This window comes from Acomys minous (genome assembly GCF_964271855.1).
Source record: "Acomys minous genome assembly, chromosome: 7".
Taxonomy (NCBI): Eukaryota; Metazoa; Chordata; class Mammalia; order Rodentia; family Muridae; genus Acomys; species Acomys minous.
The window spans coordinates 2,940,001-2,964,205 of record NC_140488.1 but is presented as its reverse complement, the minus strand read 5'-3'; the positions used below and the strand labels follow the sequence as shown (position 1 = coordinate 2,964,205).

The 24,205-nt window shown below is 43.4% G+C and overlaps 1 protein-coding gene across 1 annotated transcript; it reads right to left on the bottom strand.

Annotated features, from left to right (window-relative positions):
* Positions 1 to 5,221: 5,221 nt before the first annotated feature.
* Positions 5,222 to 24,191, bottom strand: GABRE (gamma-aminobutyric acid type A receptor subunit epsilon). Its single transcript, XM_084790057.1, has 10 exons — positions 24,088 to 24,191; positions 19,301 to 20,505; positions 18,867 to 18,934; positions 13,866 to 13,900; positions 13,680 to 13,769; positions 12,917 to 12,999; positions 11,481 to 11,618; positions 7,659 to 7,811; positions 7,313 to 7,512; positions 5,222 to 7,084 (listed from the first exon to the last, which is right to left on the bottom strand). The coding sequence occupies exons 1-10, from the start codon at positions 24,141 to 24,143 to the stop codon at positions 6,689 to 6,691; spliced, it is 2,424 nt and encodes an 807-aa protein (XP_084646183.1). The 5' UTR covers positions 24,144 to 24,191; the 3' UTR covers positions 5,222 to 6,688.
* Positions 24,192 to 24,205: the final 14 nt, after the last annotated feature.

Below are 24,205 nucleotides of genomic sequence, written 5' to 3'. Positions count from 1 at the left end.
TTCCAGTCATATTTAAATCCTAGCTCTTAAAAAGAAAAGCCATCTACTGCTTAAAGCAAGGAATTTCCAGTGAAGTGTACAGAGCTTCAATTCTCTAAGTGCTCATTCGTGGGACTCCACTCAGCTTCAGAGGATGGAGTTTACTTAAATAGGACCCTCACTTTAGTCTAATTAACATGAGTTGGCTGAACTTTTAGTTCATCTTTGGAGATTTTCAAGTGTAACTCTTATCTTCTGGGTTTATTGATCTTCTGTGACTATAGAAATAGATAAAACTCCCTTTGTAAGTTTCAAAAGAGTCCCTCTGGCTCATATTTACCTGTTAACTGCTGTTATTGCTTTTGAGTTTCTTTGGATCTTTTTGTGGGATGGCAGTACTAATTAGTAAGAGCCAGTCAACCTCACTCTGTATACAGCCTTCAAATATCTGTCCCCAAAAATAGAATCCTCCTGCATTGTATTGTTTTCACAAGGGTAACCACCATGAAATCTTCAGGATCTGGGCTTAGTGACAGGGTGAACAATACTGTCTGTGACCCATGCGCCATCCAAGGAATGCTTCTTTCTCACCATGATATGAATAAAGCAGTCCTAGACTCCCTCCTGACAGCCAGCTTTCTGGAAGCATTCCTGGTGTCACCTGCCTCAGTTTAGGCCATCTAGATGGGATGTGAACAATGATGGACTAGTGTGTGGGACAGCTTTGAACAATGAAGGAGGGGGACCAGGAGAGAACTTCTACACCAAATGGAATCTGAGAATCATAGAGGCATATGGGGACTGTGGTGCAGCAATTCTTCACTGAAGGAGTATTGTCTCTCACATTCTCACACTCTAAAAGTGCTGCTGTGCCCAGCCTTGAATTAGCTCCATCCCCTTAAAGGACAGCATGACTTCCAATGAAGCATATTCTTTCCAAAATTTATCTGATGTTCATCTGAAATTCAAATGTAACTGGACAGTGATTTGATATGAAGGACTGAAGGTTTTAAGTAATGCTCACAGCATGGCTTCTTACTCACTAACACATATTTATCCATTAGCCTTACCAACAACACAGACCAGTCTTAGAGGAATGTCATTAGTCTTGAAAGAATTCAGTCATCCACTTGGAAGTACTTTAACTACATCAAGCTTCTTCAAAACTATTTAGGATTAATTTTGACTTCACTGGTTTGCTGTCTTTTATTGGAGGGCCTCTGATTCAGTGTGAAAAGATGCTTGCTACCAAACCTGATTACCTGAGTTCAATTCTCAAAACCTGCATGGTAGGAGAGGACTGAATCTTGCAAGTTGTTTTCTGACTTACATTTGTACAACCTAACAACTGTGTACATACACACATACACACACACACACACACACACACACACACACAGAGAGAGAGAGAGAGAGAGAGAGAGAGAGAGAGAGAGAGAGAGAGACAGACAGACAGACAGACAGACAGACAGACAGAGACAGAGACAGAGACAGAGAGACAGAGAGAGACAGAGGGAGACAGAGAGAGAGACAGAGGGAGACAGCAAGAGACACAGAGAGACTAAATAAACACCATAAAATATAGCATCCACAGTAATCGTTTTCATACATACATACATACATACATACATGCATACATACATACCTTTATATATTGTAAGAATTCATCCCTTTGCCCACTGTTATACCTCTTTCTGGCCAGTTCCCTTCCTTCTCTCTGTTACATATCACATATAGTTTTTTTCCTTTGTAGAACAAGTCTTCCCTTTTCATTATTTCCTTTCTAGTGTAATGACCTACATCCCCCACCCCATGCCCACATACATAGACACACATAAAAATTTAAATTTATCTTAAGTTCAGAAACTGTTTCTAATGAAAACTGACCTATGACTGTATACTTGTTTTATTATATACTTATTGGGTTTTGTTATTATTTTAGCATGGCATGTTTTAAGTTATTTCCTTTGTAGTTTCTGGTATTTTATGTTACATTTAGAAGGGTGTTTCTTATCCTGAGTATATAAACATATTTGCCAATATTATCCAAGAAGGATTTTTTCTTTCAAAACATAGATGAATTTTAATCATCTTCACCTCCTATTTCTCTTTCTTTCTCCTTCTCTTTCCCACAGAAACCATCACATTTAATTATTATATAAAAGGAAAGGAACAATTTTATATTTCAAATACTTAAGTAGTTATCTCCATATTGTTCATACTAAAGTTCTTACTTTCCACAAGCTTTTCTGTGATGTAGTTTTTTTAATTCTTTTTAGACTATAGATTTTGATGCTGAGCTCTTTTGTCTTCCATTGTGTTTAATAACTAAATGCCTAAATTATGATTGACTTATGTAAATTTACTATTTGGCCACATCCCATGGGTTTCACTAATGTAATATTTTTCTCATTAATTTTTCAGGTGTATGTCCAATTACTATTTCCATTTCCTTGTTGTTAAATACCTGATTACATGACTTCCAGATCTACAAATAGTAGCAACATTAAGTATCATAAGCTTTATAATAGAACAATTATGGAATATGATTTGTACTGTTTCTATGCTTCAGAGCATGCTTACAATGTGTGTGGTCACAAGTGACATTTTGCTTAGGAACCAGATGACCATTTTTCCATGCATCTCTTAATTAAAGAAGTGAAAGGGAGGAAACATCTCTCTTGTCCCAAGTGTTAATTGCTATTTGTAGTGGGGTTAGGACATCAGAAAATATGTCCTGACCATTTAAATAGGAATATGGGCACTTTTTGTTTTCGTAGCACTGCGGATTAAATATGGGGCTTTGTATATACTAGGAACACATTCAACATCTGAGCCATGTCTCAAGGCCAAGGATAAGGTAAGGAAAAGTGTTTAAACATCATAGTAAAGATGTTATGACAAAAATATCAATTATTCACAGACAATTTTATATCCTCTGGGTTCCTGTTATTGCTTGTATGAAAGTGTCACAGGATACCAAGGCTAACACTCAATATATCTTCAGAAACTTCTTTTGAGAGGTAAACAACTTAGGTTTCCAATTGACAAAGGATTTTTATTTGGTGTAAAGATTTTAAGTTTCTGGACTCTGACCCTACTCCACTCCTAGCAGATTGTATGAAAGGCTCCACTACTGGGTTGTATGACCAGAAGAAAATGTCTTCTTTCTTTATGTCAAAACATCTCCTGTAGGAACCAGGCCCAACTGGGCTGCCTGTCTGTCTTGCTGTTTCGTGTCCTGTTTCTAGCAGCTTCCATGTCTGTGTTTATCTTGGTTAGCTAGTCATGTTTACTGCTCTGAGAACACGCCCCTCCCTTCCTCGAGACTTGTCCTCCTGTGTGCAATCACCTCTTGAGGGATTTCACCTGGGAGGAGGATTCCTGTTTTGCTGCCTATAAGAAGGCTCTTTGGAACTCTGGAAGGGGAATAATAAACCGCTGCTGTGGCTGCTGCTGCAGCTGCTGCAGCTGCTGCTCTCTTAGCATGAAGGACCCACTGTGTTTCTGTGTGTGTGTGTGTGTGTGTGTGTGTGTGTGTGTGTGTGTGTGTGTGTGTGAGCTACTGGGTCTGGTGGCATCTGGGAAATAGCAAGAGCACAAAGCACTACAAAAGAAATATGAAAGGCATGGGGACAGGTCAAAGAATGTATGAAGGCAGACACACATTTTGGTATTTTTGTTCTTTTCATCACTACTATTGAGAGAAGAGCACTTGGTACATGTCTTGTAGGCAGATAGGAGATGGGAACAAACAAGGATTTAATCAATTGATTTTATGTCATAAAACCTGAGCTGACTGTAAGAGCCACATGATGGGCAAGTGCTCTGAAATGCTGTCTTCTGCCTATGACATGGCCACTGCACTCATGAGCTCACAGCAGCTGAGGCCATCTATACTGGGCCTGTCAACATTCTTCACGAATGAGGAGAGGACTCTTGGGATCCTGCCACTCCCAAGGGAGCTATTGAATGTTGAGTGCTGCTGCTGAGAGAATCAGGGACTCATGCTTTTCAACTGTGTAGTTACTGGTGAGTCCTCCACACTCCAGAGGACATGTTCATGTCAGGCAACCCTTGTTATTCCAGGAGTCACAGAACCAACCAACAAGAAAATAATACACATGCACATGAAAGTGGGAGGGAGAGTTGTTGGTAAGAGAGGAGTAGAAGAAAGATGAGAGAAGATGCAGGGAGTGACCATGTTCAAGTTGCATATATGTATGAAAGGAGACACTAACTCCATTTTGTATTTGGGATCCATGATAGGACCAGGCCTGACCTAGGCTTAATCCCCAAAAGTCATCAGTTCCAGGGACAGACCATAAAAATTCCCCACCCAAAGGGCAGGCCAGAGATACCCACAGGAATGTGGAGAAATCTTGTCTCAAGACTGGTCATCTGTGCTTGGTACCCTTATATGATCTAGGTATCTCATTTTGTGTTTAAATGTTCATAGCACAAGAATGGGGTCCAGTGGCCACCTGGGCCCGAGCCAATCAAAAACTGTCTTGCTATCCACCAATCAGGTTTTTTCCCTTGTTTTTTAAATTTTTTTCTTTTTTAATATCTTTTATTAATTTATTCATATTACATCTCAGTTGTTATCCCATGCCTTGTATCCTCCCATTCCTCCCTCCCTCCCATTTTCCCCTTACTCCCCTCCCCTATGACTGTGACTGAGGGGGACCTCCTCTCCCTCCCCCTGTATATGCTCATAAGGTATCAAGTCTCTTCTTGGTAGCCTGCTTATCCTTCCTCTGAGTGCCACCTGGCCTCCCCACCCAGGGGACATGGTCAAATATGGGGCACCAGAGTTCACATGAAAATCAACCCCCACTCTCCACTCAGCTGTGAAGAATGTCTTGTTCATTGGGTAGATTTGGGTAGGGTTTAAAAGTTTACTGCACATATTGTCCTTGGCTTGTGCCATAGTTAGAGAAGAACACAAACCAGTCAGGTTTTAGATTACCTACCTCTTGCTGGAATTCCCCTCTTTACCCATGAAAAGGCCTAGGAGCCAACATCCAGGGTCACCATTTTGTAAAGTGGCTGATCCCGGCATGCAGGAATCTTGCTTTCTCAAAATAAAAAACCACTCTTGCCAATTACACATTTGAGAGGTGGTCTTTGAGCAGCAATTTCAGACTTAACAAGTATATGAGATTATCAAACAATATACTTAATTGAAGACAAGTTCAGATGCGGAGGGCAAAAAACCACACCTTGAATGCTTTGCTGATACGTTTATTCATATATTTCCCCTTTACAGATGATGATGACTAAAAGCAGATGAATTTCCCAATCCCGCCCACTCCCATAAAGTACAGACACTGATTCTGTTCAGCATATACAAGCACTGGGGCATGTACAAATTCGTCTCACTGGGTTATTAGAAGCAGGAGCTCAACCTGTGGAGCCTGAGCACCTCAGGCCTACTAGTTCTGGAACAGGTCCATGGTGAGGGAGGCCTGCCACACTAGGCTCTGCCACTGGGATGCCAGCAAGGGAAATAAAATTGGTGCATGGTGACCAGAGCTGCCTGGCACCGCCATGCAATTTAACAGGTGATAGGGGGTTCCAGATTGGATGCAGAAAGATCCACAGTCCCATAGAAATCTGTGTCTCAAGGTTGCCATCTGCAAAATAGAGAACAACCTGTGCCCTGAGATGTCACAGGGCTATAACAAGATTCCAAATAGAAATGTTTCATCAAAAGTGTTTGCCAAAGGGAAAATGTTATACAAATTTAAGGGAGTTCAATTGATTGTGATTGTGTGAGTGCCCCAGGGATGGCAGTGGACTGGCTTATGGGTCCAGAGGCCAAGGAAGCAGTCAAACTGTTAGATTGTGCCTGAGGAGAGCACCAATCAGTGGCAGGTAATGGTGGAACAGTGTTCTTTGTTTCTTGGCCCCAGGGAGTCGCCAAAGCCTAGCACCTGGATCAGGGCTGGGAAAGTCACTGGGGAAGTTACAGAAAGAATCACTAGGGTCAAGGAAGAGGAAGAAGAAGGCATATAAAGCAGGGGAAATTACAAACATTGCACATAAGTATAGATACCCCTTAGATGAAGGGAACTGAATTGGTAGTGCAGATGGAGGCAGGTGGGGAGAAAGAGATGTCACAGCAGCAGAGGAGTTACTTTCCCAAACAGGCCCACTTGCTGGATCCTCTCCTTCTTCAGATTGTGTGTGTGTGTGTGTGTGTGTGTGTGTGTGTGTGTGTGTGTGTGTGTAGAGGAAGAGAGGGCAGGGAGAAAAAATTCTAATTGTCTGACTTAGGGCTTAAGGATGGGGATTGTCCTTCTGCTGTATTGTCACTCTGTGCATTCTGGGGCTGAGACAGAGCTGGACCCCTTAGCACCACAAATGGAACCATGAGCTCCTGGGGAAAATAGTAGGTATAAACACAGCTGGGAGATAGGCTATCTGCTCAAATGTGGCCACACTGAGCATCGTGAATGCTCTTTGAAGAATAGAGAGGTGGGCATTTCTTGAGAAGGGCTGTTGAGAAGATTGAGTAAAGGGGCCAACGGGAAGAGGACCAGCAGAGACAAACTCTCTTCAGGCTTTATTGGGGACCAGAGAAGGAAAAACTCGCTCTAAGGACTCCTGCTGCTGTTGCTGTTGTCTCCCAACTCCCTTGGCAAAGGGGCTTAGGACCTCCTGGGGAACTGAGGTGGTTGCCCCATGAGCTACCAGCTGGAGCCTACAGATTAAGGCAAATCAGCCAGTAGAGCACATTGAAGAAAAAGAATGTAATGGGAAAAAGCACCCGTGAGTAGTTATCCAGGCGGTAAACATGGATGCAGAGACGGCCACGCTGCCAGGTGCTGCCCTCACAACCAGGAGCCATGCAGAAATACTTCCTAAGAACCCTAAAGCACACATAGTTTCTGCCACACCGCCTCCGAGGACACTGGGGCCTTCTTGAATTTGGAGACTGCTGGACTGGGCAATACTGAGGCTCCTCCTCAGCATTCCTCTCATAGGTGACAATCTCACAGACAAACACTTCCTGCTGCTCGCGGGCACGGGCACGGGCACGGGCACGTGTGCGGGCACGAGCACGAGTACGAGTATTAGCACGGCTGCTAGTTTGAAGCTGAAATAGACAGGGAAAAAAGGAAGGATATGGTCAAGGGAATGTGAGTCAACAGTAAAGATTGCCTAGAAAATTCTAGAAACAACACTTGCCACACCTGTTCTGGGTCCTCCAGGATTCCCACCAGGAAGTTTATTTTCTCTATAACCCCAGAGAACTTCCTATCACTTGGGAAACTAGCCACACCTGTGCCATAACCCTAGTACTCTCATTCTACCGAGTTCTTACTTGGTAAAGCTTTGGAGAAGCCTGTCGTGTTGTCTCATTGTAGGTCAGGAAGTTGAGCACAGCAAACTCTAGTAGAGCACAGAAGCACAAGACGAAACAAATTGCAATATAGAAGTCCAAAGCTGTGAGATAGGAGACACGAGGGAAATTCTTACGGGAAAAGGTGCCCAGCGTGGCCATGGTGAGTACAGAACTGACTCCTATAAGAGGCAAGGGGTGAAGGTGGACTAAGGTCCTGACCCATGCATGACATCACTTACAAGATAGCAGAAGAAGGCAAATATTTCTTTGGGTCAAGTTTAGTCTCTGATTTAGGCCCACATTTATGATCACCGTACGTTCTTACCTACAGAGGCCCTGGCCGCAGCAGCCTCTATCTTGATCCAGAAGGAGACCCAGGAGAGCATTGTGGTCACAGAAGAAGGGACATAGTTTTGAATGACAATGAAGCCAAACTCCCTGCTCACATTGAAGAAGAATGTCATGACCATGAAGTCACCTAAAAGACATAAAATACAGCAATGCATTACAGTACTGGCCTGATATCCAGCATGAGAAATGGATCACGATCCCACTATCCAGCTCATGGGACACTCTTCCAAAGTTCTAACATAAAGGCACAATACTTCAATGTGGCCCAGTAGAAGCCCAGAGGGAGAGTCTCTGTGAGACCCATGGCCAGTTGAGAGATAAGCCAGCACAAGAGTATTAATAAATCCTCTCTCCATTAGCTGCTTTACTCTCCCAAGATCTGTTTTTCCAGAGTAGCAGTAGTGGGAGAAAAGTTAAAAGCAAAAACAAACAAAGGAAAGAAAACAACCCAGCAGCCTTTACCTTCTTGAGGTCAAGATCTCATAGCTGATGGTTAGCTGAGACCTTCCTATCCACAGAAATTCCATGTATAGTTTATGATGTCATAGTATTAGTTGCACTGCTAGGCCTCACAGCGTGCCCACTTTGATTTGTCAAATATTACATGTTCTCCTATGTATGATCTACACAATAAGGTTTATACTCAGTATTCTGATGCTAATACCTAACTTTTCCTGGATCTGACTCACATATATACATACACACAACATGGACACCTTACCCAAAACTAATTAAAATTGCTTCTAGGTTTACATAACATGCATAGTTATCCTTGTAAGTAAATCCTGGATGCCCATTCTTAATCTCTTACTCTTAACTGAAATCCAATGTTCTAGGAAGATAGAATTAGCTGAAAACAAAAATTTCCATCAATCTTTAGATGTTCGACCTGCAGAATATTCAGTCAGAAGGCAGCTTAGGCTTTCATGTTCATGATCTTCTCTTGTTCTTACTCTAGATAGCAATGGATCTTTCAGAGGTTGATAAAAAACCTGTGCTTCCAGCTGGCATACTCTGTAATACATGCTGCACCTAATACTCTTCATGGTATTATGACTGCAGGCTTAGTTTGCCCAGAGTATCAGTTTTTACTCTCCACATGACATGGGCAATAAATTGTCTCAACCACGGCTTTTCTGTGAAAGGTAAGCTCTCAGTTTCCACCTCTGTGATGCTATAGACTTGTGCGACTTTGAATTAAGTGGACCTTCAGTCCCATTCCAGGAAGGCATCATGTAAAGCCTTCAGCTTAGCTCCTAACCAACCAAGCCTGGAAGAAGCTCAGTGACTTTTGCTACCCATGGGCAATAGCCTTGGAAAGCAGACTCGAACACTAATTGTCTATACTGTACACTCTACAAGAAACAGATCGCTTGCCTGGCAAGTCTGGGTAGGCCAGTGCAGAATAAGCACAGCCTTTCCTCCTGGTATTGGAAGCACTGACCTTGGAGGAACAACGTTTCTCCAAGTCTTCACACAAAAGGCAAGTAAGTGGTCTAGGGTCAGGGCCTGAATAGTCATATCTTTAACACTAGAACTCCTCCAACACTACACCAGGGACCCACATATGCTACTAGCAAGAATGATCAAATTATTACTTCTTCTGTCCTGGAGCCTTGACTATGATAAAACCTCCTTAATTGGCTGTAGCCCTTCACATCTGAGTCTTTATGCTTTTCCCAAGATATAACATGCAGTTGGATTTCTCGTTCCTTAAATTTTATTCATTATGACTAAAGAAGAGGCTTCCTCATTTATTAAAATCTAGAATTTTGCCAAGAAAGTTATTTACATGTGTTTCCTTCTTTCTGATGAGTGAAGAAGCAATATCAATGGAAGAGAGATGTGTAGGACTAAAAGTCAAAACAAAGCAAAATGTATTAAAAATGATTTTTGCTCTTACCTGCTTTGTCCAGATCATGGTTGGTAGCTGCACTGTCAAAAAGACACAATTAAAAGATTGTCCAAAGGACTAGTGAATGATGGCATCAAAGAACAAGGAAAGAAATGGATCCAGGGTACATAGTCCCAAAAGAATACAAACCAGTGCTCTCATGGTAACACTAGATCTTTAAATTAGACTTTTGGAAGGGTAACTTCAGTTAATGTAAACTGGATATTTATAAGGGGTAAGAAGTAGATCTGATGGGTAAATGCCCCAAAGATTCCTATTACAGATGAGTAAGAAGAATTTTCTGATGGGAAGAAGTGTCTAGAGAAGGAAGAAGTGTCCTTGCAAGATGGTAACCTCTTGATTTCCTCAGAGGCTCAACAACCATCAATAAAGGATGGCTCACTTACTACAGGCTGTACTTTCTGAGAAGCTTCTGAAGCAAAGACTCTGCTGTGAGATCCAAGGTAGCTCAAGTTGCAGGGCACTGATAAATCCTGACAAATGAGTATATGTGTGCCCAAGCTGGAAAGAAGTGTCTCAGGGTTAAGCTGAGAGAGTTGGGACCTATCTCAAAGATAACTCTGACAGTAGAGGAACAAGTAGTCTCTAGCAAAAGAAAAATAGGAAGACCTGTTCCTTTCTGCACAGGGAGAGCTTGCTTACCTACCGCCATTGCTTCATTGATGACACTAGCTCTGGGGCTTGGTAGTCACTAGGGCACCATTTTGAAACAGTGTGCAAACAATCTACTAAACGGAACCACTAGTGACTTGAAAGCCCCTGGGCCTTGTCTCTTCTGCCGGTTCTGATGATGGTTCTCCATCTATCTGGACAAATTGAGGTACAGAGTGCAAGAGGCAGGCCCATAGTTATCTAGTAGAAGAGCAAGGATCCCAAGCCAAAGGAAGCAAAATGGCTTTCTCAGAGCCCAGGAAAAAGGAAAAGCATTTGTAATGCAGTACCCATCCCCTGCCTAGTACTGCGTAAGCAAAGCTTTAGTTGGGTGAGCATAAGCTGCCCCTCACCCAGGGACCAACAGTAGCAAAAGCAGATTTGGTGTCATCATCATACAGAAGCAAAGCAAAATGCTTCCTATAACAAAAGTCTGGGTGGTTGACCTGCTCCATCCATATTCTTGTCAGTACATGTGAAGAGGGTCCAGGGTTGCTCTCAGAGCTACCCTGGGAAGATTCCTTGGCTCCTCATTCAGATCACCTAGGAATACAAGCAAAAATGCTCACATCTATTTGAGAGCTATAAGTTAAGAGACCCAGAATCTTCCCGTTTCATCTTTGTCAGAACAAGAGAACAAAAATATCACCATGTCTTTGTTGATTCCACTATGGAGCCTTTGGTGAAAATCTGTGCTCCTTTAAGACAATGTTGCTGCAGCGGAAATTGCAGCTGAGTAACTACCTGCAGCGTTCTCAGCCCTCACTGGCTGGCATTAGTACTTTAGCTTCTCTTTCCACCTCCTGAGAGGGTGGCTCTTTCTTCCCATTCAAACAGCTTCAATTGATTCCAAGCAAGGAGAGATGACATGAATATCCCTCACCAATGTTGTCTATAGAAGTCAGTGACATAATAGACATTGAACGCAAAGTGGCTAAAACCCAAAGTTAGATGAACATTCTGAAAGTCACAAAAATAAATCTACTTACCTCATCTTTCAAGGAGCTTGGCAAAGTACTTACTTCTTTGCAGATGAGACTGAAACATAGTTACAAAGTCTCAGTTTCCTCTGCAAACAGTTGTAAGTGCTTAGCATATAAGAGAGAGAAGTGATGTCCTACACAGTGTACCCATGTGCTCTTTACACAACATTTGTATAAATAGCCACTTCCAGTTATTAACACTACTCTCTCGGGCTCTGCTTAGCTCTAAGTCCCACTGCACACCTACCGACTGGGGTTGAGATGATTTCAGTTTTGTTGCTCACTCCTGTAAAATGAAACTCAAATAGCTTCCAAGCGTTCTTCTCATTGATTTCGAGCTTGAAATTCTCCCACTTGTAGATCATTTCTTGGTCGTCATAGGAAACTGGAAATCAATGTGGAAAAGAGGAGTGAATGAGACTGGGAAACCCAGTTAGGGATCCCCAAAGCATGGTGTTAGCTTAAGCTGTGCTTTGGACTTTTGATTTTGGCATCACCAGCTTTGAGACCTTGCTTCTGGCCTTGTTGTTGAAGTCCATTCAATATCAACAGTTGCTGTGGGACCTGAATGCAAAGATGAGTAAGCCATGAACTTACTTTCCAGCATTCACCTTTCATTGAGTAAGGCCATATAGAGCTATGATTTCCGGGGTTTCTCTGGAAAAAAAAACCTCTGCCCATGGAACAATGGGCAAAGTAAAGAAAGATCACTTGGGGACACATTCAGAAAAAGACTTCATAGAGCACAGGGCATTAATTTTAAGTTTTGAAAGTAAATATTCTCTATAGAGCTGAGGTTGAAGAAGGTGGAAGGGAAGCACAGAAAGGTGAACATGGAAACAGCAAAGTTTTAGGGCAACTATTTCACAGATGGGTTGTGTAGCAGGAAGCAGCAGGGGTCAGGTCATGAAGGCTTCAGGGTTTATGTTAAGGACTTTTGCTCCAGGCCAGCTAAGGAAAGATTTGAAATAAGGACGTGGCCAGCTTATACAGTGCTTCAGCTAGGTTACTCTAGTTCTAAAAAGAGGTTGGCATGTTGGCAAGTTGCCAGTTATGGGAAGCCAGTGCAGTAATCTAACACAATAAAAGGAGTGAATGCAGGAATGAAAACTAACAGAGTGCAGAGAAATAGGTGAGATCAATATACACTTGGAGGAAACAAGCACAGGATGTGTGGACTGAGTAGATATAGGAGGTTAAGGAGAGGGGAGTGTCAGAGTTCTAGGCTTGGACAATTGGGTGGCTGATGGCACCCTTCAGTGAGGCCAATGACAACACAGAAGCAACACATTTGCTTTGGAGGCAGGAGCTGGGAAGAGACAATGACTTTAGCTTAGGACACATTCTGTTTTAAAGTGAAGATGTTGCAGAAGTCCAAGCAGAAGATGATAAAGCCCTGCATCAAGGCAGAGATGGAGAGGAGCAGACATACTTCAGATACACTTCAGAAGCAGATGACTAGCTTAAGGTAGAGCAAGGGTGAGGGAAGATTCCAACATAAAGCCAAGGTAATGCAACACAGCATTGTTGGCAGGAAAGGGGTGAGGATGGAAGATGGAGGCTTATAGAAACCTTGGCACCATCACAGGAAAAAGCAGAAGCAGAAAAAATGTAAAAGGCAAAGATGAGAAAAGAGGGGCCCAGCATATCTCTGGATCCCCAGAAACCTGATAAGGTACTCACAGCTAGAGAAAGACAGAGGGCAAGAGTGAGAATCCATTGGAAATTTGAGCATGTGGAGTGAACATCTTGCATCAATGGTCATCCTGGAAGGGAGAAAGGAGCCTTATTAGGCTGGCTCTGAGTACTTAGGTATTCGCCCAACATCGACCAGGGGATCTTCAACAATGAGTAGCATCAGTAAAATTTAGGACAAAAAGCTCAAAGGAGTGATACAAGGAGAAGAAGAAGAGTTTCTAGTATCTTACCAGGCTCCATCATTAGAGAAGTACATGGGCTAGCCTAGATAGATTTTTCTTTCTTGCTCAAGTCCTGAACTCTTCTACTCTCCACCACCTTCATACCCCACACTGCTGACACAAGTACCTCCTTCCAGGCATTCAAGTTATGTAGCCTAGTCTTGCATATCATTCCAACTGATGTATTTCTACTCTTCCTGGACAATTCCACCACCATGGACATGTTGTTATGTACAGTGCCCACTTGGGATGGAATTGTTCAGGCAATGCAGTCATACCAGTACCTTTTAGACTGTGGGGGCAAATAACGGTTCCTGTTTGCTACAAACTTGGAATGTACCATTAAGCAGTGTCTTTTAGATCTCAGTGTCTATTCCTACATAGGACAAGGTTGAATTCCTGGTCTAGAAAATCTGCACAGGTTTTGAGGAATATTATGCAGAATGATATATCTACTTAGGAGACATTAGATAAAATGTTTTGAGTGAGAGAGTCCTAGGAGGTGAGACACTAAAGGCTTGACATACCTAACTGAGTACAACACCTTTCCATCCTTATGGATGAGAGCCATCTGGTTGGGTATGGTGATATCATACACGTGGGTCCTCTTAGAATTCCTAAAAAAGGTATCCGGGATCCACAACTGGCTCACCACGTTGCCATGTAGAACAAGGGTCTCAAAGGTGTCATTGTAACGAAGACGCTCATCATACCAGGTCTGGTAGAAGATGATGTCAATGGAATATTCCTGGTGGGGAGGGACAGAAAACCATACACTTGGGGCTAAGTAGACAAGGGACAGTCACATGCAAATGTGGTGTTTGTCACACTTAACACAGAACCCTGAAGACAGCCTGGTAGAAAACATGGAGCACCGGTCCAAGAAGTTGAAGAGGGATGAAGTGCCTTCTTTTTACCCAATTCTTTCAGTCTTAGGACTAAAATGAACTCAGACATTACCACAGCCAAGAAGTCAGTCACATCCTCCTTGATTGCCACAACTAAGGGAGCTAAATCCCCACATTATGTGCTGGTTAATACCATTCTTCCTCAGGTCAGAGTTGTAGAAAGGGCTTCTGTATTCCTTCTCAAGTCTCTCATGGGGTTGAGAGCAGATAGTTTAGTTTTAAAATTAAGCTTAGTTGTTTAGGGGTTATGATGGTTTTAGGTCTAGGTAGATGTTTTAAGTTGATAATGACAAGATATCATAGGTATTGATTTACATTCAGAATTTTAGATGCAACAAGATAGGAAAGATGTTTTCTTCAAGGTTGCCAATTACAAATAGCCAAAACACTAAGAATGTAACATTTATATAATTCCTGATTGTTTCATCATTCTTCTTGCTGTAGGCAGCTTATTGTATATATGTGTAATAATATACATATATAAAAAATAAAAAATATTAATAAAATAAAATTAATTAATTTAATTGGGCTGGAGAGATGGCTCAGAGGTTAAGAGCACTGGCTGCTCTTCTAAAGGTCCTGAGTTCAATTCCCAGCAACCACATGTTGGCTCACAACCATCTACGATGAGATCTGATGCCCTCTTCTGACATGCAGGTGAAACACTGTATACATAATAAATAAATAAATCTTTAAAAATATATTTAATAAATAAAATAAAATTAGTTCTCTGCTTCTCACAGAAAACTCCTCTGTGCCTTGCAGAAGAATTCAAAGCCAGTATAAATCCTGTTCTGGAAACTCAATCTCCAGAAGTGATGTTCCACCATATTTGTTTTGTTTTGCTGTTTGATATGTGATCTTATTACAAAGCCTGGGATCACCTCAAACTTTTAAGTATTCTGCCTTATCTTCCTGGGAAGTTCCTTTAAACAGCTCTTCTTCCTTCCACAGCTAACACCGTGCCTTCCCCTCTCCCTACCAATAGGCAAAGGCCTTGTGACTTTGATATCCCCTTAGGCTTGTATCCATTGCAAAGAGGATAGCACCATATGTTTGGGTGCAGAAGTTTTCCACTGTCTCATATTCTCAAAAAGATAGCACATTGCATTCATCAATAAAGCCCTGGGCTATGGTGAATCATTGCACAACTGAACTCTGTACTTCCTTGCAATAGTATTGGACCGTGATACTACTCTTTCTAGGTCAACACACTTCCAGCTCAAAAGTGCTCAGAAATGTTTATGCACACACTACTCATTGTACACAGGAAAGGTTCCCTTTCAGCTTTTTTTCATGGAGAATGGCTATTAATTAACCCCAACTACTCATTCCCCAGAATTATATTTTAAAATGCAATTATTTGATTCACAAGAGAAATGTCTATTATTGTTATGTGTTTTTTTTTAAAAACAAGATTTTTTTTGCTTTGTTTTTTTCCCTTTCAAAAAAGTTCCCATAACCTCTGAAGAGTGTGTGCACATGAATAAATAGTCCCATGATTACATGGTCTCTATATATTATGAATACCATAAACTGTCTATTAAACATCAAGGAGGATGTTTAGTTAGAAGCACAAGAAGCAAGAAGTTTACCTGGCTGATGCTTGCAGGGTGATACACAGATGGCAATACAACTGGAATCAGTTTGAAGCAAGTACCAGAGCTATGTGCAATTAAAGGCCTAATTTATTTTAGAAGTTGGTAAACAGATACTCAGAGATCTAAGACATCCAAAGTCACACAGCCAGTGGTGGCACAGTGGCTCTGCCACTCAGAGCACCACTACTATGACCTTACCCTGTCATTGCCTTCACTTGCATCCCCCCAAAAATCTCCTTTGGGTATCAAGGTCCAACTTCCCCAGGTCTTTCCTGAATCATCTTGCACCAAAAAGCAAGTATTAGATAGGCCTGATGCTACAGGCCTATACTTAGATACTTTGGAGGCTGAGGCAGGAAGATGAAAAGTTCAAGTTATACCTGGGCTAGACCGAATCAAAGCCAGCCTGGGCAACTGAGTGAGACCCTGCCTCAAAAGTTAAAAAATGTTTACAAATAGGTGTCAATAATATACTTCAGTGATAGAATACTTGTCCATCATGAGTAAGACATTAGTTAAAGAAGCCCAGATTAATGCCTTCTCTGAGCATTAACACCCTCAGAGAAGAGGCAACAAAAATCCTGGCTGGCCTTTATCGCACTGGAGCAATAGGTGTTGGAAGTAAAGGCCAAAGTATTTAACCACAATAAACTAAAAAAGCAGGCAGATAATGTTAGAGCTCTGATTCTGCTCAGCTTTGTCCTGTCATGTTCTGTCCTGTTGTACTCCATCTACCCTCACAAGGAGCCTTCAAAGAATTTGCACCTTCCAAGTAGCTGCCTGCGTCTCATCCACGTCTCAACACTTGAACTCTATGGTGGTTCATGGAAAACTGTCCTCTCCTCCAGCCATGCTGTAGGTCTGCTATACAGTGCTCAAAACAAGCATTTCACTGCTGTTTAAGGAGTACCAATTATGAAATCTTCACACATCAACATAGAACTAATGGTCTGAGATTAACTCCCCTCCCCCATTTGACAGGGAACTAGGATGGATCTTTTTTAGTTTAGCTGAAATAGAAACGCAGCATTTGAGTACTGGCTTAATTAGAATCACCTGTAATAATTACCATAGTAAGAGCCACCATTAGCAACTGGGGATGCTGTGACCAGGCAGTTTTACAAAGATTGGTCACTGCTTTTAAGGTCAGACCAGGTCTTTTCAGAGTTAAGCAAGGAAACACATAGACGTATTTGATTACAATACACAGGCAATGGTTTTAGGTTTCCCTTTACTATTCTCCTTGCCCAAGTGACTGCTCCCAACGATCCACTTAACCACCACCACTGATTGGGTTGCTACCTCTTTGACCAAGAAACCTTGCTGAGACAATCAGTTGCTTTAAATGCCGATGGCAGAAAAGGAGACCTGGTTGCTGCAAAGAACAACAGAGATAATGGAGATAATCCATTGCTGGAGGCTCAGCATGAGCTGTGACTGTGTGGTAAACACATACGAACTGGGAATGAACTTCAAAGGAATTAGAGAACAGCAAGCTGAACATGACCAGGGACCTCCCCCCCCCCTTGTTTTACTGAATGACATGGAGCTGTGTAGAACCTGAAACTTCTTGGGGGAGATTATGTATCATATAAGGCTTTGGAAGGTTCAAAAATACTACCTTCTTGGTTAAATAAGTCAGGCTGTTTTTACCATGGTGAATGCTGAACCAGCTCTGTGTCTGGCATCAATGTGAATGACTTCTGGGTGATTAGGGCTTGAGTATCAGTACTTACTAGAATCTCAGGTGAGACTAGTGCTAGCAGGATTAATAGGTGTTGAACAAGGAGGGCTGGTGCATTCATCTACTATAAGTGGGGCTAATGTGCTGCTGCCACAAGGTCTCCTGTGGATGATGAAAACCAGTTCCCCCAAATTAACCCTACACAAATTGTCCAAAAAGTTTCCCACTGCTTTTTGGTTTTATAGGATACTCATCCAAAATACAGAATGCAGTATTTATCAATGAATGTGGTCTCTCCTACTTATCAGCCTATGAAATTTAGCCAACACGAAGTAGGTAATGGTGGGTAGCTTATTAATGAAGGCACAGGCCAGTTTGCTAGAATTTAGAATGTCATAATAAAAAGGAAGAGCACAGATTTACAGCTAGGAAAGTATTTTGAGCCACGTTCACATAGTCTATGTAAACAGTTTGATTTCCATCAAGGTTACTTACCTCTGAGGCCATCTCAACATCAAGACTCTGAACTCACCCAGATCACATGGTACTTACTAGGTGTCAGTGAATATGTTAAAACCAAGGTCTTGGCTCTTATGGAGCTGGTTACCACAATCTTTCTTTGTCAGACACTTCACACCTGAATTTTGCAGAGCATCTCCTGTAGTCCATTTTTCAGCTACTATGTTCTTAGAATCAAGCATTCCATAACAGAGAGAGCAATACCAACACAAAACAAGTAATTGCCATGAAATATGCTAGGGAAGATAATTTAGCCACGTAAGCCCCTCCAAAATGTGAGTACCCAGAGAGGGGTATGGTATAGGATGGGAGCAGAGACATAGAAGTTGGCTTTAACAAGATGCTATCTGAGCTGGACTCTGAATGCATGAAAAAGTAGAGAATGCTATCTCAACCTTGAACAAAGGTACACAGTTGTCCTGGAATGTGCATATTATAGTGTGGTCATAGTCTGTGGACATTAATGGGGTCAAAATACTGGGCATGCTTGCTAGATTGTGGGGTTGAGGAAGCTTGTTTAGGAGGACTTGGGAAGAAAATATCTGCATATTTCAGGTGGTAGATGATGAAGGTTAACTGGGGATCATATTGATAACAATGGAAAGGAAAGGAGACAAAAGATCTAAGACAAAATTATAGGGACAGCTGTACAGAAAGAAATAGCAACTATACATTTAAGTTCATACAAATAATCAGACAAGAGAGAAATCATTCCACTGTGGTATTTGCAGTTGTTTTATTGTTTTTATTTTTAATGAAAAACTGAAGATTAGGGTCACAATCCCAAAGGTCCTCTTCAGGCAGCAAAAGACTTACCTTTTCCATTCATGTTCTCATCTTAACTCTGGTGAAAACTCCCCACCTGAACCCCCAAATAACAACAAAACCCACCTTTTTTATTACTAACACAAATAGCAGAAAGAAATAGTAAATGGATACCCTCTCAGCCCCCACCCCCGCCTTATCTTCGTGCCCAATCTAGGAAAATCTGTCACTACTCACCATGTCCAGGATAGAAATAAGACCAAGGCTGTTGACAAAGACTTCAACAGTTACCACAGTGGGTTTCTCTGTAAGGAAAAGAGTAGCACAGGGTAAAAGTCATGTAAAGGCACCAAGGAGTCATCAAAAAGGAGGGAAGTTGCTAATCCTATTTCCTTTGTTCTTCCATGCAAAGTCCCAGCTAATGGATTGTAAGGGAAGACACCTTCAAACCATTCGTCTTATTTTGGAATTGGAAAAAATGAGGGCAAAAGAAGGAAAAAGTATTAATCAAGGTCCAAAGCATTCTTAACGTAGAGGCGTTGTTGCTTGTGTCTTACCTGATGGATTGGTTGTAGTTGTTGCTAGCTGCATGTGGTACCTTCATCTACAACCCATGCTCATTGCCCACAATTACATATGAAACCTGCTTTTTTTTTTCCCTGTCAACTCACCTCCAATGCCTGGGCGCAGCTTATGGTCGTAGTTATTCAGGATGTTGCTAAGGATTCGAGAGGCTCTTGTTAGTGTCCCACCTGGGTGCTCAGTCTTGCAATCAACACTGAGTTCTGTTTCTTTTGCTGGAAACTTCTTTTCACTAGGTTGAGGCTCCAACTGGGACTGGGGCTCCTGTTCAGGCTCAGGCTCGGGCTGGGGCTGGGGCTGGGGCTCAGGCTCGGGCTCGGGCTCGGGCTCGGGCTCGGGCTCGGGCTCGGGCTCGGGCTCGGGCTCGGGCTCGGGCTCGGGCTCGGGCTGGGGCTGGGGCTCGGGCTCGGGCTGGGGCTGGGGCTCGGGCTCCGGTGCAGGCCCAGGCTGTGGCTCAGGCCGAGGCTCCGGCTGAGGCTCCGGTTGTGGCTCCGGCTGTGGCTGTGGCTGTGGCTGTGGCTGTGGCTCAGGCTGGGGCCTGGGCCTGGGTTGCCGCCCAGCCTGGATCTGGCCTGGGGTCTGTGGCTCCGGCTGGGGCTCCGGTTGGGGCTCCGGCTGGGGCTCCGGCTGGGGCTCTGGCTGGGGCTCAGGCAGGGGCAGGGGCCAAGGGAGGGGCTGGGGCAGAGGCTGGCGGACAGCCAGGGGCTGTGGTTGAGGCTGTGGCTGTGGCTCAGGCTGAGGCTGTGGCTCAGGCTGAGGCTGTGGCTCAGGCTGAGGCTGTGGCTCAGGCTGAGGCTGTGGCTCAGGCTGAGGCTGTGGCTCAGGCTGAGGCTGTGGCTGTGGCTCAGGCTGAGGCTGTGGCTGTGGTTCAGGCTGAGGCTCAGGCACGGGCTCAGGCTGAGGCTGAGGCTCAGGCAGGGGCTCTGGCCTGGGTAGGGGCCAAGGCAGGGGGTGAGGCAAAGGCTGGCGCCCAGCCAGAGGTTGTGGCTGTGGCTGTGGCTGTGGCGGTGGCGGTGGCGGTGGCTGTGGCTGTGGTTGTGGCTGTGGGTCAGGCTCAGGCTGAGGCTGGGGCAGCGGCTGAGGCTGAGGCAGCGGCTGAGGCTGGGAACTCAAGACTACTTCATCATGGCCAGGGGATTCCGGCTGGGGCTGGGGCTGAGGGCCGAAGACTACATCATCTCCAGCAGGAGATTCAGGCTGCAGCACAGGCTCATGCACAGGCCGAGGCTGAGGGCCGAAGACTACTTTGTCTTGGGCAGGGGGTTTATCCTCCAGTTTAATGTGAGGTCCAACCCTAGAATATACAATCAAAAAATTAAGCCCTACCCCCAATCACTAAGGGTTATGTCTGATGCCTTTTGAAACACTAGGAAACCAAGATATTTACAACACAAGGCTTAATTAGAGAGTGGTGATAGAAAATGAGGAGACACTAACAGATTAAACTTGATAATTCCTTTTAAATTTTATTGCTCTTTGGAGACCTTGTATGCAATTGTTTTATAATTATTTTAAAACAGTCAGCAACAACTATTAGAATAAAATTTCAAAGGCCTTTTCAAGGAAAATCAAGTAGGTGGACATTGTTTCCATGAAGTCTGGCCAGCCAGCTGCTGTTACTAACCTTGGCCCCACTTCTGCCTAAGCCATAGCACCTGAGAGAAAAGGCTAGGCCAAAGGCCAGGACTGCTGAGAAACGCTTGCAAGTAGATAGGGCTGAACATTTCTGGGATGCTTTTAGAATACTCATATTGGGGTTATGAGGTGGAAGAAGGCTGTGTCCTGCAACCAGGAAGTGAATATCCTAGAGGAGCCCATCTTAGATACCAGGGCCAATAATCAACAACAACAACAACAACAAAACCCAAATAACAACATGCTTTAGAAATCCATCTGTTAGCATTTGAAAGCCTCCTCCAGTGTCAGGGCATGAGAAGTAGTGATGAAAGGGCACCACTGTGGTCATTTTATGACACATCAGTTGTATGCTTCTTATTTGAACAAATTTCCTGTGTATAGGCTCTAATTCAATAAAAAATATCCCACTCTGTCTCAAAAAAAATCTAGCCTGCACTCTCTTATTCATAATATATGGATCACACTTGATTCCTGATTTTTAAAATCAAAATTGGAAAAACATATAGTAGAGATTTGAACACTTAACTGAGTAACTGAAGCATGAAAAAATCATTCTTAAATGTTTGGTGGAATAGTAATATTTTGTATTGGTAAAGCCCTTATGACTACAATATTTACATACAAAATGATATGATGCCTGACCTTTATTCTAAAAAAAAGCTAAGTTAAAATGTGTAGTAGGTAGGCAGGGGGCAGAGAGAACTATGTGACCATTAATTCCATCAGTAATGCTAAGGTTGATGATGGCTATATGAAAGTTCAGTTTATTATATATCCTTGAAAAATATAATTAAAAGCTTTTGAAAAAGCTACCAGCACTAATTAACATTTGGTGTTGAAAGGCAAGAGAGTGGCTTCCTTTAGGAAAATTGTCCCTGGGGGGGGGGCAGTGATTTCCTTCTCATCTAGGTGATTGTTACCTGATCATGTTTACTTTATGAAAATGCACTGAGCTGTTGTTTGGTTGCTATGTTTTAATATTTCTTTATTACACCTCTAAAATGGTATTTTAAAGCCAATAGGCAACTTAATTTCTAAACTAAGAACAGGAGACTAGGATGAGCAGGTTCCTGTGGTGCAGGGCAAGAACCTGGCAATTGGGCATCAAAGTGCTTCTTTTTTTCCTGCAATGTTACAAGCTTTTAGAATAGTCTAATTAGTATACAGATGTGCTAACCTGGTGCCATTTCTCATTTCTGAAATGGCTAATTCCCATATTGGGCTAAGCAAAAACTGGGCATGGGAAAAGCATTTCCATTTTCAAGTGGTATATCTAGATGATGTTTTCTCCCTAAAGCTGTTCAAGTCTCCTAGGCATCTTGAAGCTAATCCTCCAGGCCTCTGAAGAGATAAAGGCCAATATCAGGATAAGACACCCTCTACTAGGCCTGCAGGCAAAATGATGCGGGGAATATGGAGGTTGCTTTGATCCTTCAATTTGATTTTGCCAGTGTAAACAAACAAATAGACACACCCTGACATATTTGAGGTTAAAAAGCGCCTGGGTATACATATACATCTCCAATAAGCCACCAACCTCTTTTTAAAAGCTAGAAAGAATAAGCCCTAGAAAACCACATTGGACTAGTAGGATTTTTCCAAGAAACCTTTTCAGACATGTACAGCCTTCCAGATGTGACAAGCTCATCCACCTTCCAAATCTAGCTAAAGAAGAGAGCAAAGGACCATGAGGAACATCCTGGGTTTCTTTTTCAAATATGCTGGCATTTCCAATTTATTGCTGGACAAACTGATGCCCATATGGGGAAAGGGCTATGCTCAAAATCACGCACCTGTTTTGAAGCTTAGCCTGGACCAAATTGAAGTTTGGCCCAACAGATTCCACTGCTACCTCCCCTTTCCTGACATCACAGGTTGCTATGCTGACAGAGTGTGCACACGTCAGTGTCTATCCCCAACCCCCACTGGATGGGCTGTTTTTTCCTCCAATCTCCCTCCCTTCTTCTTCATGCCCCATCCCTCATCTTCAGCCATCTTTTTTCCTAAAAAAAAAAATCCCATCTAAATGGACGTGGAAAACAAGAAATTGCTAGCACATATTTAGAAAGATTTACCAAGACCCTGCTGAGGCCAGCCTCACCTTAGGGCACCAGGGAACCACAGATACCTCCCTGAAAAGCTATATAACCTGGGTTGGGGAGAGAAACCGCATAGCCCCTCCTCAAAACAAACAAATGAAAAGACACAATGCCATGGAGACGTCTAGAAACCTTGACAGATCAGAAAGCTTAAGAACTTCTTATAGCTCACACCCCTCAAGAAACAGTCTCAAAAAAAAAAAAAGCAAAAGAAAAGAAAAAAAGAAAAGAAAAATAATTTAAAACACACAAAACAGTCATCTTCCACCCTAAAACACCTGAAGTCCTAGTGATACCCTTTTTACCAATGCCCAGGGTCAGGGCATTGTGGGAGGGAGGCTGTTTCCTCAAGGAAAAGCATAGGAAAAGGGAGGGGGCTAGAAATCCAGGCCACAAACCACAAACATGAGAAGAGAAAAACATTGCAGGTGTCTGGTTCAAGTCTGCCCCTAAGACCAAGCAGGGTACCTTAGGGTGAGAAGAGGAAGGGAAGGCAAATGCAGTGGGAACTATTAGATAACCAAGGCTCAGGCTCCTGCCTAAGACTCGAAGGAAAAGGAGCGACGACGGGATGGGAAACAAGTAAAGCCAGAGTTGCCTGGCATCACGCCTGGTACTCGCAGGCGCTCCAAAAAGAAAAAAAAAATGTGAGCAAGAGTGAATAGACTAGGAAACACTCAAACATTTTGAGGCACTTCAGCTCCCCCAGCCCAGGAGCCACCTTTCCAAAGACCCCAGCACAGCCCTGAGTTGTATGCCCTAGCTTCAGCGGTTTCTGCGCGCCCTTTCCCCTCTTCCTGCGTCAGACTGGAGAGGGAACCAGGTGCTCTTGCTGCCTGGCAGCCAGCTCCAGGGCTTTGAGGGCCAGCCAGAGTACACGACGCCAATGGAAAGAAGATGGTCCCACCTGGCTTCCCAGGGATCCTGCCTTCAGCCCAGGACACTTGTCTTACGCGGGGGTGGGGTGGGGGGCGGGGGGCATGGATGGGTAGCGAGCGTCGAGGAGGGGAACAAGGGACAGGTTGGCCTGGCTGTCAGGACAGCCCTTGGCAAAGCAAGGAGCTGGGCTCAAGGAACCCAGGGGGTCCCGGACGCCTGCTGAGCACAGAAGGCTCTCAGGTCCTAGGATGGAGACTCACCTCCACTGGAGGGCCAGGAATATGTTGAGAAGCATCAGAAGAACTTTGGGCAACATCTCTCCGGTGCCTGGCACGACCACCTGTGTCGAGGTCGCAGCGCAGGTCTGGCTGTTCTGAG